At 42.5% G+C, this 12,900-nt stretch overlaps 1 protein-coding gene across 5 annotated transcripts in view; it reads right to left on the reverse strand.

Annotated features, from left to right (window-relative positions):
• The window catches only part of ZDHHC14 (zinc finger DHHC-type palmitoyltransferase 14), a 94,590-nt gene extending 82,871 nt beyond the window's left edge, over positions 1-11,719 (reverse strand). For 4 of the 5 annotated variants that reach the window (XM_059468208.1, XM_059468206.1, XM_059468207.1 and 1 more), the window contains exon 1: positions 9,797-11,089. In XM_059468208.1, coding sequence (XP_059324191.1) covers positions 9,797-10,047 — 251 coding nt within the window. In that variant the 5' untranslated portion in view covers positions 10,048-11,089. Of the gene's footprint in view, positions 1-9,796; positions 11,090-11,268 lie in introns of those variants that run through there. The other variant, XM_059468205.1, reaches the window with a different exon arrangement.
• Positions 11,720-12,900: the final 1,181 nt, after the last annotated feature.

Below are 12,900 nucleotides of genomic sequence, written 5' to 3' on the forward strand. Positions count from 1 at the left end.
TCAAAAAGAACAGCTATGACTTTCACTTTCGTTAGACTGAGACTTTAGGTTCATATTTTACAACTAGATAAAACTGAAGTTCTCTTTAAGTATGCAGGTGATAAATGAGTCATCAAAACAAGATTAAAATTATCTTGCTAGATGAGAAACATCTTGCTTTGCTGTGTTATGGTAAGTTCTCTGATTTTCACAGATAACACAGAGCAGTTGAGGTAGGATGGAAACTCTGAAAACTCGGTTTAACTTTTCCAGATCAAAGCAGGGTCAGCTAGAGGAGACTGCTCAGGTCTGTATCTGGCTGGTTTTCAGTGTCCACAGTCTCACTGGGCAACCTATGCCCATGCCAAATCATCCTCACAACAGAAAAAAAAAACCCTACAAATAAAAACAAAACAGGCAAGCAAACGAGACCAATAAAAAAAAAAAAAAAAGAAATAAGAAAGAAACCCCACCCTTCTTTCTTCTGTTTTAAAGGTAATTTATTTTGTGTCTTGTCATTGAATACAACTGAGAAGGGTCCGAGGCTCTTTTTTTCCATTCCCTCTCCCCAGTCAGGTACTTATTTAATAGGATTCCCCCACAAGCTTTCTCTTCTCCAAACGAATGCACTGAAGCAAATCAGAAGTGAATATCCTCTTTTAACTGTGCACTCCAATCTTTGGTATCACCCCATGCAGCACACTTCATGAACCCATGCACCCTGACTAATGACAGAGTTTACTTGCTGTTCCCACACCCTGTGCCTCTCAGCCCTGGAAAGAGTTCAAATGATGTTAAATAATAAAAGTATCTTAAAAACTGTACTTTTTCCTCATATAGATGCATTATGAGCTTCAGCTCTAAGGAAACCACACTCAGAAGAAACAAGTTTATTAATGAGTTACAGTGCTAATGAGAGACAAGCCACAGCTATTCTGGCTTTTACTTTCTTCCTGGTACTTTTAACTGCTCTACACAGTACCAAATCAGCAATTTTAACTCTTCCATATACTGACTGAACACCAGAAAACCCTTTTTCTAATAAAAGTGTTTACTAAGGAACATGCATAGATGTGCCATGAGAACCCACCCCATGTGCACAAACAAGCATGCCAGCAAAATTTAAGCACAGGCTGATCTTACACTTGCTTCTGTGCCCAGAATCATGGCACTCCTAACCAGTGGGGTACCTCACCAGTGCAATGGACATGCAAGAGCAGGACTCAAGCTCCTGATATGCAGACAGTGATACACAGTCCAAAAAAGAGGGGATACAAAATTTATCAAAATCAGAGAAATTTTGTATTGGTACTTCTTTTGCAAGGTGGTGGGAAGAGGAGGCTTCCAATACCTGACCACATTTTTAATCTACTTTCATAATTTGTAGTATTATGCCAAGTCTTTATGTTAAAATACTAATAAACTCTAATATATCTGTTTCTTGCTCTTAAGAGCTGATATCTATTGATCATATGTACAAGAAATATATACTAAAGCCTTCAAACTAATTTTATAGATTCATTCATTGCAGACAGTGTAAAAACATTATCTTGCACTTAAACTACAAAATTCACTTCAGATTTTATGTTCATCAGCTTATGAGTTCAGTTTTTCAGTTTTCAACTTGATTTTCAGTATTCTTTTTTATTTGTTTCATAATTTTTTTTTAAATAAAGACAAAAATTTTTAGAAGCAGTTGAACTGACTGCATATTTACTACAACAAATGCACACTGCCAGTATTTACTGCAGTAAGCAACTTCAGGGTGCAGCAGGGGTGGAAAAAACATAAAACCAGCTGTGATCTCATTAGCCAAGCTCATTATGTAAGACCTCATTAGGCACCATCCCACAATAATGTGAATAAACCCTATGGACACTGATGAAATGGAAGTGATCATACACAGAATTGTATCATCATATATAATCATATATAATCACTAGAGCACACTGTCAACTTAGTAGTTGAAGTTCTAGGATCCATTTGGGTAAGAGCTCCACTGATGCACACTGCAGAAAGCCCCTTTGCCTATTCACTGCAGTATGAGCAGGAGCTCAAATACAAACAGAAAGCACACAGTAAGGGACAGGGCGTGTGTTGCCTTAAATTGAAAATTCCAAACAACTTCAGCATCCTTCCATAAGTATGTTTTATGTTAGTATGATTTAGTACTTCTGCAACATGAGAAAAGTAAACAGAATTTTATTTGGGGCTGTTACATACAAGCTTCTTCTTGGTTTCTCAGTTTGTCTCTTTGCTTTGTAAAAAATTTATCCACTTTACAGTTTTGTATCAAGTTCTGAAATACAAATGAGCTGCAACTATATGAAGTTTAACAAACTTTTGGTAGTTCCAGCTGACTTCAGGGGATTTTCCCCCCTTTCTCCATCAGCTTTGCCACGTGAAAGATGAACTGCACTGCTATGTGCAAACTTTTACTAGTAGCTGAAGTGATGATCAGCTACTACAGGCTCACTTTCAAGAATAACCTATCAGAATAAGAAAAATTTCCTAGATAAAGTTGTTCAACTTTTTAAGCAATTTTTCAAAATGTTCCAGTATTTTAAGCTAGTGTTATAGAGCTTTTTGACTGGGCATTTTGAAAGAAGCATGTAGCTTAGAAAGTTAAAAATATTCTCAGATTTCTCCTCTTCTGCAGCAATTCTCACTTTCTCATTAATTAGTTCGTGTTTGAGTGCTACAGTCCACAGTTCAATGCTGCACTAGAATGGAGAGACCATTTCCATTAGAAACTTTAGTTTGCTGGGGCTTTTAACTACTTAAAAAGTAAAACATAGGTGTTAAAATCTACAAAAAAACCCAGATATTTTTAATACAGTATTTTGCCATCCCTCCTCCTGCCCACACTGAGAAAAAAATTTCTTGGTCATCCAGATTCACTGAAATATTTAGTTTTGTATGAAATGCCATTTACAAAATAATAATGCAACATGATAGCTATGACAAATTAATCATATAGCAACAAAGGTATTTTTTGCATAATTATCCCAATTTTCAACATGAAATTAAAGAATACTTTACATGAACCTAAATATTTAACATGATTCCTGAGAAACCAGCTTGAAGAAACACCTGAAAAAAACCATCTTTCCTTTAAAAATACAAAAAGATTTCTGCAGAGTTGATATGAGATGACTTCCAGATACCCACATGACAATACCAGTCTTCCAAGATGAAAAGATAGAGATTTCAATTGTGTAAATTCATTTAACATGACTACACTAGTCTCCAAAAGATACATTTTATACCTTTAACACACAGGGACAACAGCAACTACTCAGGGAAGGACAAAATAAAACAGGCGTAACAGGCACATATTAATAATAGAAACCTCAAACCTTTCAGTGATAAATTAATACAGATTGTATCAAACAACTGTCACAAGATTACAAGTCATATTCTGGAGATTCAAGATGTAGAGAAGTATTGGCCATCAGCATTTGTAAATATTTGAAAATATATATATATATACACACACATGTATATACATACATATATACATGTGTGTGTGTATATAAATGTATACATATACATACATACATACATACATATATATATATGTATGTATGTATGTATTTATAAAAGAAGAACTAAACTATTAAAATTACCTTTTCCCCCTTCTCTGGAATGAATATAAAATATTCCAGGTAAGGATTTATACCTATCTACAAGACTTATTGTGAGCCTAGAAATCACCCACCAGCCAGCAGTGACTGAATTTCCCAAGGCTTTGGGTGACAAAGCTGACCATTAATGTTCACACTTCAAAGCCACACAAGGTCCCCAAATGATATAGTATCTAAGAAGCCAACATTCCATTATACCACTTTAGTCCCTATTTTTATTTCCCTGCACCTCCACAAAGAAAAGATGGAAATAGAAGTAGAAAAAATTTTAAAAGTGTTCAAAACTTCTACATGAAACAGGAGATAAAGGCCATCAACTAAGCTGAATGAAAAAAAAAAATCCCCAGCCAAAACCAAAACAAAAGCACCAAAAACCAACAAACCAAACACCCTCATAAAGGAACAAAAAAAAGCTGTTTTGTAAAGTGGGTTAGAGTTACAAAACCATTAAAAGTTTCTGCAGTTTCAGGGGAAGTAAAGACACAACTTTTAAAAACATGAGAGGTTATCCTTCCGTTATCCTCACAGAATTTTACTGTGAAAAATGAAGCACTTACTCATTGTCCATTTCCATGTAAACAGACCTGGCCTTGAGAAACAGAGTGCATAATCTAATATCAAATGCCATTAGTTAAACTGAAATAATTCTGCCTAGGAATTTTATCATACAATTCATTCAAAGCAGGTTTACAAGTTTATACTGACATACCTGCTCAGTGATGCACTACTTTTGAGATATGGTAGTACAAAACTACTCCCTTTTGGCCAGGGAGAAACTTCAGCAGACACACTTGCTCCGATCACTGAGAAACTTAGGAGATTCTTCTTTTGTAAACAGAAGTTCCTCATCAAGCAAATAGTATGAGATATACTTAGTAGATGGGAGATATTTGATTCTGACAGTTAACATTTTCAGGGCAATTAAGAGCAAACAATAAACACTCTGCTTGGAATGCATACAGTCCCTTAGAAATCATTCGCTCAATACAAAGCGTAAACCCTAAAGATGAGACTTACTCTATTCCAGGTTGTTTTCACTAAGTTATCAGAGACGCATAATATGACAAAATAAGGAACAGAACTATTCCTCTGATTTAATTTTAATGACAGGTTTTTAAAAAAAAAATCCCAGCAAAGTAAAACTGAGAGAAAAGGACACCTACTCAACACTGTACTCACTTATGTCACCATGCACAACTAGGCAGTGACTGCCTTCCATGTAGAAAAGGATGCAGTTCTCTTGTTGAATAATAATTTTAGTTTATATACTATGATTTTTTGCTTTAAAATACATTTTGACGTCTTCAACGAGAAATGCCCTATAAGTTTAGAGTAGCCTCTAACAGTTGAAGTCACATTGGTACCACTTTCTTCTAAGAACTTATAGTTTAAGGACAGGGTCATCAGGAGGCACAAGTAATTTACTTGTCTTAAGAGCAGAGGAACGAAGATAAGGGGGTTATCATAGGAACATTCCATCTACTTGGCATACAATGTCATGCTAAGAGATCACCTCTTGCAAGAGCAGAAAACACCTGCCATAAGATGAGAAGGGTTGTTGATACCACAGTGAAAATGCTCAGCTTACTGACATCAGTGTTTACACACAGAGGTTTGTTGCAGTGAGCAGCAAGTTACACCACTCCACCATGGAAGTTCAATATTGAACAACCACACATGGCATCAGAAAGTGTGACTCATGAACGTCCTCCAGTCACACCGGTTTTCAAAGTGGGAGGCATGGAGCAGGTTGCCAGCAACTGCGAGAGCACCAAAATCAATGGTCTGTACACACGTATGCACATAAACAGCCTCAGTTTAAACAATTTTCCAGCATACATCCTTTGCAAGAAAATGCAATTACACAAATGCTCACTAAAAAAAAATAAATTTAAAAAATCAAGGGCTAGTTAGCTCAAAACAAACAAACTAAAAAACCCTCCAGCTTGCTGAATCAGTGCGTCAAATGGTATCAGAAGTGAGAGAGCTCTGATTCACATTTACAGAGAAAAAAGCTGCACTGCTTCAGCCCTTCCAGCATCCTACCATCTGTTTCAACCTTCTTCCAGAGCCACTCACCCTGCAAATAAGTTGACAGAAGAAAACATGACTCTGCCAAAGTCAATTCAGTTCAGTCGGCATCTCTCCTTAAACCCACGTTTTAAGGGAAGTTTAATTTGCCTGCCTGAGCTGAAGCAGCTCAGGTGCAGACATGTTCCCTCCTGCCACCTGCCCAGCAAGGCCCAAGAGGAAAAGGGGCACCCAGAGGCAACTCACAGTAGCAACATAGCTGAGGTCATCAGCCACCTCTCTGGAACTCGTGATCTTGTGCATCCACATGAGGTTTGCCAATCAATGACAATACATTTATTTCACAAATCCTGCTCTGCTGCATGTGTCACTCAGGCCCCATTTTGCCTTCCTGTAACCTAGAGAAACAGGACCCTAAATGACCATGAGCATAAAAGGCTCTTATTTCTTTTGAAAATGTATACCTAGCTTAATGCAGCAAGCATGAAGTATGTTAGTTCTGCCTCTATGGCACAAATAAAGAACTTTAGACACATGTAAATACAACGGTTCAACTGGCTACACACAGCAACAGATCTGCCCTTCAGTTACAGATGCTATCCTTGCTCTGTGGAGAGGTAATTTGTTTTCTAAGCTTTAAATGCAGCTACCTTGATAAATGAGTGCTAAGTAGTTTGGAAAAATACACATCTCTGTGTACTGGTGCAAGGCAAAGGAAAAAACCAAAATGCAACACAAAGCCAAATTTACAAGGAAAAAGAAGAAACAGCTAAATAACTCAAGGTTAGGGTTAGAAAAAAGTTTCAAGGTAATGTAATATACCCAAATTTCCAAGACAAATTCAGTAATTTGTGGTGTCTCATCTTGAACAATTTAAAATAGGCATAGTTTTTTAGAACAGCTCAGCACAGCATCCCTCTTAGGACCCGTACGTGCTTGCAATCATTCCCATTACATTTAATAAACAAGTTACAGAAATAAAACTGCTTGTTATTTGCAATGTCTTCCTTTGGAAAGGGAGGGAAGCAGGACTTATAAATATTTTACCTGCTTGAAAACTCAGGGCTTGTTGTTTTTCTTTTAAGCAAATTCTGGCTTATCTCTTTGAAAATGAAAAAGAACAGTGAAATGATAAAAGAAAGAAGTGGTGATGCACTTTGAGTATATGAGAGATAAAAGTCAACAGAGAGAAGGGAATAAAACCAGCTGAAAGCAGGAGCTGGAAAAAGTAGGCAGGAAAAAAGCACAAAAGCATAAATATAAAGAAAGAAAGATTACAAAGGCATGACTCAATGGCAAAAGCTATACAGGTCAAGATGTGTGACATACATTTGCTTTTGGAGACACAGGATTTGCTGACTCTGAGAAATGTATTTCTTCCCTGAAGAGTATTGCAAAGCACATGAGATACAGCTCTGGATGTATGGATGTCAAGAGTAAAATAGAAGGGAGGGAAATCACGCTGAAGGAACAAACAAAGCCAAAGTATAAAGGACACGTCAGCATGTTTATGTTAGCATGATGCTTTCCAAAGAATTAGCTGTCAAAGTAATCTTTCCTACTTCTCCCCTTCCCAGCCTATAACCGGGGAATTACCTGAACCATGAGTACCCATTCTCAGGTTTCCAAAACCAAAGGGAACAAAATAATTTATTTTCACTGTAGCAAATAAAGAACAAACATTTCCAAGAAAATACAGGTCGCCTTCCTCTTCAATGGCAGTCTGACCTTATGTTTTAGGGCACACAGGGCACATGTTCATTTACAAACCATTTGCTCCACAGGTACATGAAGGATTGAAAGACATTTCTGTCATATTCAATAAATGGCTGGTTAATGAGGAACACCATAATCAAATCAGCCAATAATGGCAGTGACACTTAACACTCAGGACGTTATCACTGATCAATACACACTACTATGAAGAGACAAAAGTAGAAACTGCTTGAAAGTAACACTCTTCAGTAAGAGACTCCCCTCTTTCTAACATCCTCTGCGGTCTAACTATCACAGACATACTGAACACCATTCTCACAGTCTTTAGATTGGGGTTTTAATTAGCCTTCAGAGGATGAGTAATAATTTTTCAATGCAAGGGCTTTATAAAGACCAAAATCTACCTATCTTATAAAAATGAAATACCATTGTCACCTTCTACTTTATTTTCCTTAGAAGTGCAAGTGATACAAGAGTGACTCAAGACCAGTACACAGAGAATTTATATAGTTCTATTATATAAAGCCCAAGATTCCTCCCTGCTTCAAGTCTGCCAGCAAGAGTAAGCACCAAGTATATATGAAAATCCTTGACTAAAAATCTTGTCAATCATGGACGATTACACTGCAAATATTCTCAAATACTCGATGGAAGTTGCAGAATTCAACTCTGGTAGAGCATGTAGCTCACAGTAGTGATGAAATCAGAAGGTGATGAACAGCTAGCAGCTCATCCTGTTTTAGAAGTTCTGAATCATGCAGCTGCAAAGAAAATTTATCTCTGAAAGATCAAAGTGTCAAAACATATAAATAAATTGCAAACGGTGGCTTAATAAATCAGTTTTACAATCCTGATTATAAAACATTATACTTTCAATGTTCTGGTGCTGAAGGTGATGAGACTGCACACAGACAGAAGAAGCCCAGATAGAAAAGCTTTCCAAAAGCTCAATCATGGCAAAGAGCAGAGAGCAGCACCCAGTCCTAATGCAATACTATCACACTATTAAAGGTTACACCTTTAATACCCATTTAAAACCAGGAAGGTAAACACACTTGCAGTGTGGATACCATCATTGTCTGTGTTATTTCAACTACTCAAATGATACTTAAGCTGCTTCATAATGTCTGCAGGAGAATTTACATTTAATAAATCCCCCTAAAATAACCTGGAGCCCACTAATGACAATTCATCTACTGAGCTCACATATACATTTAGCCACTGGTTACCTCCTGAGCATTTTTACCTTCTTTACTGCTACCACAATTGTTGAGATGATCTGCATTTAACAGGTACAATTTAGAGTTTGTTAATATCCTTATCTTCTGGCTTGAAGACACCAAGTAACAAATGACCTTTGGTTTTCAACTGTACTGCTTAGCAAAACAATTTCTGGAGGCAGCATTGAAGCTTAGTTATAAATAATAGTTCTTATTGCAGAAAAAAAGTAATTTGAAGATAGTTTACTGCCACAAGTCAAACCACAATAATTTAAAGCAGGTAAAGGAGCACTACTAACCCTTTATGATAACTCAATTATTCTTATGGGAAGTATTTTAGCAGTGTGAACTTCTTTGTACTTGGTTCCTAAATATAAGTAAGTAAATAAAAGTTACACAATACTGCTCACATCAAGTGCCTAATTCTTCAGTGCCACGTGTAGTTAATTTAACTACTACAACATAAGAGCAAAAATCAGTATATTTGATTTGCTGTCACTGTGCGTTCACTTTATACAGATGGAAAGGACTCCAGAGCTACAGAGAAAAAGGCCCCAGAAGGACGCCAGAAGCTTACCTAAAAAAAATACAGTCAAAACCTCCAAAGCAAATGTAGCTTCAACTAAGACTAAACTCCCATACAAGTTATCACAAAGAGAAAGTAATGCTGTTACCTAGTGGTGGAAAGCTAGGTACATGCAAAATTCTTCAGCTCTTTTTTTTCTCCTCACTTCAAATTCTTGTTTACAAGCTTTTAAGATGATGTCAAGAGAAAAAAAAAATCATGCTCAATTAATAAACTTATGAAAAATACTGCTTTTCTTGCATTCAGTTCTGTGACAAAGGGTCAGTACTTTTGCATGTGCCAGTTTTGATTCTCAGAGCAACTGACAGATGAGGAGCCTCAATTTCCTGGTCATCCCAAACCTGCTGTTTTGTTTTACACTCCTCTTTCAACGCCAGCAAGTGCTGGAAACCTGTGGTATAAAAGCAACTGCAATTTTAATGCTCATTAGTTTTCCACAGAGTATGATAACCCAAACTGTATTGTGCACCCCTCAGCATCTTATCAGATGGTATTTTCAATTATATAAATCAATATTGGTGGCATTCTCCTAAATAAAAACGTTAGTGTTGCTTTCAGCCAGAAAATAAATACCTAGAGGAGGACGAGGGATACATGAAGACTTTAAAATCACTTACTCAAATGCAAAGAAGAGTCCACTGGTGACCAAGATGAGAACAAGAGTCAGGTAGAAGACTCCAGTCTGTCGAGCCATCATGATCCTCCCATTGCAGAAGAATTTGTTTCTTCCAGGAAAAACCTCCCATTTTCTCTTGGGAACTGATTTCTTTTTCTTATGGGGAGACTCCATGGGAGACGAAGAGCTGTGTGTGCTGATCTGACTGTATTCACAGTCTTTCACGGGCCCACTACCACCTCCAGGAGTCATCAAGAAAGAATAAAATGTGGGGAGAACCCCACCAAAAATATATACAAATATATATGTGCAAATATTCTTCGGACCAAGAGAGCCCTCTCCACCAGCCCCGGTTAATAAAAAAAAGCAAATAAAACGATGAAAAGTCTGCTACCAGATTAGCAATAGGTGTATCATGCAAACACCACTTAACTCTTCAGAAACCAAAGCTGTCATATCAGAAACGCTTGAGAGGGATCCTTCCTTCCTCCACCAGTTACAAAACAGCCACGTAGGACAATCCTTTTAAAAACAACTTATCACAAAACAGGACAAAAAGAAAAAAAAAGTAATGATAAATCAGTTAGGCTCTCAAAAAAAAAAAAAAATCAGTCTTTTTACATCAAGTTTATTTTCAAATGGGAAGGTTTTTTCCTTCCCACGCACACCCTGAGAGTTTTCTCCGAGGGTCAGAAGGTTGGTCAAGGCAAGGTTTAGCAATCGAGTCTATCATTCATAGAGATTTGTTATAATCCTCCTTTGCGCAGCAGATTCCACTGCTAAAAATGACCATTCCTAAGACGTTCCCTCGAGAGACACGCGAAACAAATCATTAAGGGGGGAGGGGAGGGGGAAAAAAAAAAAGAAAAAAAGAAAAAAGAAATAAAGGCAAGTAAGGAACCAGGCTGCAACTCCAGCTTCCGAAGAACACTTGAAGCTCTCCTCTTGCCGAAGCCGCAGTCCAGCGGGAAGCGGCCGCCGCTCCGCGCAGACCGAGGGGCGCAGCGCTGCCCGGTCACCGCTCCACAGCGGGGGATTCTCCCGAGCCCGCGGCAGCCCGGGGCACGGCCGCTCGCCGACAGACACCAGCGCTTCGGGAGCGGGTCCTCCTCATCCTCCCTGCCCGCGCCTCCCCTACACAACAGGTCCCCGCCGCCGCCTCATGCCGCCCAGCGCCTCGGCCCCGCGGCAGGGAGGGTGGGAGGCAGGGGACACGGAGGCTTCTCCGCCGCTAGATCTCTGCCAGCACTTCTCCCTCCCCGCACCATCCTCGCCGCCCGGCTCAGCGCCGCCGCTCGCACCCCGCCCCGCCGCAGGCTCTCGCCCACGGCCCGCGGCGGTGCCGGGCCCCCCCCCGCATCCCGCCCCCTCCCCCGGCGCACGGGAGCGGCTCCCCGCCGGCGTCCCCGGCTTCGCTGCGCTCCGGCCCCGCAGCAAGGTGAGAAAAAACGCCCGGCTTCCCCCTTCGCGAACCGGAAAGCGGCGACTTTCTCTTCACCCTTCTTTACGAGCCTTTATCCAGGTTTCCCCCCGGCAGCCAGACCCCGAAGCAGCAGCTGCCACCACCTCTTCATTTTCAGGGGGAGGCGGTAACCACCGCAGCGCCGGCCGGCCGCCCGCCCGTCCGCCCGCCCGTCCGCGGGAGGAGCCGGCGGGGGACGGGACCACACAGGCGCGCACCCTCCGCCGCTCCCGGCCGGTCGGTCACTCAGCCGCTTGTCGGCGACAGGGCAGCAGGTCCCTCGCACCAGCCGGCCCGGCCCGGCCCTCTCCCCAGCAACTGGAGCGCGGTGACTGCACTAACTCTTCTCCATCGCCACCCCGCGCAGGCAGCCGCCCGCCGGCCGGGCTGGAAGCGCAGGGCAGCGAGCCGGGCAGCGGGTGTCCGCGCTGGAGCCCCGCTCCCACTGCCGCCGCCTCCCGCTCAGCCGAGCCGTTCCCGACCCACGCTCCGCTGAGCCGCGAGCGGTGTGCGCCGCCAGCCTCGGGCGGCAGCTGCGTCCTGCCCCGCTCCCACTGCCGGGCCGAGGGCGGGCGAGTCCCGCCAGCGAACGGTGGACACGGAGAAGCCCCGCCCGTGCGGCCCGACCTAGCGGGATCGGCCCCCGCCCCGTGCAGGCTCGGACACGGCGCTCAAGACACGCCTCTCCACCCGCCGGGAGTTGTAGTTTCGCTCAGTTGTAGTTTTGCCGCCGGAGGCGGGACGGCGTCGGGCGGGACTACAAGCCCCAGCATGCCTTCCGAGCCGTCCTGGCGAGGCGGGGCGGGTCCGGGCCGGGCTGAGCTGAGCTGCACCCGCGGCTCTCGGCGGGTGGAGACTCTCCCCGGCCTGCCCCGCATCCGTCGCCCCGTGCACTGCCCCGCTTTTCCCCGGGCAGCCGTACGTGCCCTCCGCCGCCGCGGAGGACCGCGTCCGAGTTTGTCATTCAGTCAGGCCGGAAGGCCGGCGCTGGAACCCCCAATTGGTCCCGTTGGCAGCCGCGCCGCCCCGCCGCGTTCCGGGTCAGTCGGTGTAACTCAGCGGTGGTTCCTCTCCTCCCCTGTGCCCCCCGCCCGAAGCGCTCGACTGCCCCGGAGCTGGGCCAGCGCGGCTGGCTCTGCTTCTCCTGTGTGCCAGTGCTTCCCTGCTCCAGCGGCGGCATCCACATGCTCCATTCCGCTGCTGGAATCACAGAGCCGGCTAGGTTGGAAAAGACCTTTGAGATCATCCTGTCCAACGTATGAAGTAACACCATCTTGTCAGCTGGACTATGGCACTAAGTGCCACATCCAGTCTTACCTTAAAAACACTTCTAGGGATGGTGACTCCACGACTTCCATGGGCAGTCCATTCCAACGTTCAGTCACCCTTCCTGTGAAGAGCTTCTTCCCTGGGGCAACTTAAGGCTGTGTCCTCGTGTCCTATTGCTGGTTGCCTGAGAGAAGAGACCAAGCTCCATCTGGCTAGAACCTCCTTTCAGGTTTTTGTAGGGAGTGATAAGGTCTCCCCTGAGCCTCCTCTTTTCCAGGCTAAACAACTCTTATTTCCCTCAGCCACTTCTCCTAGGACTTGTGTTTCAGACCAGCCTTGTTGCCCTTCTCCATACATGCTCCTGTTCTCCGCAT

This window comes from Ammospiza nelsoni, chromosome 3 (genome assembly GCF_027579445.1).
Source record: "Ammospiza nelsoni isolate bAmmNel1 chromosome 3, bAmmNel1.pri, whole genome shotgun sequence".
In the NCBI taxonomy this organism is placed as follows: domain Eukaryota; kingdom Metazoa; phylum Chordata; class Aves; order Passeriformes; family Passerellidae; genus Ammospiza; species Ammospiza nelsoni.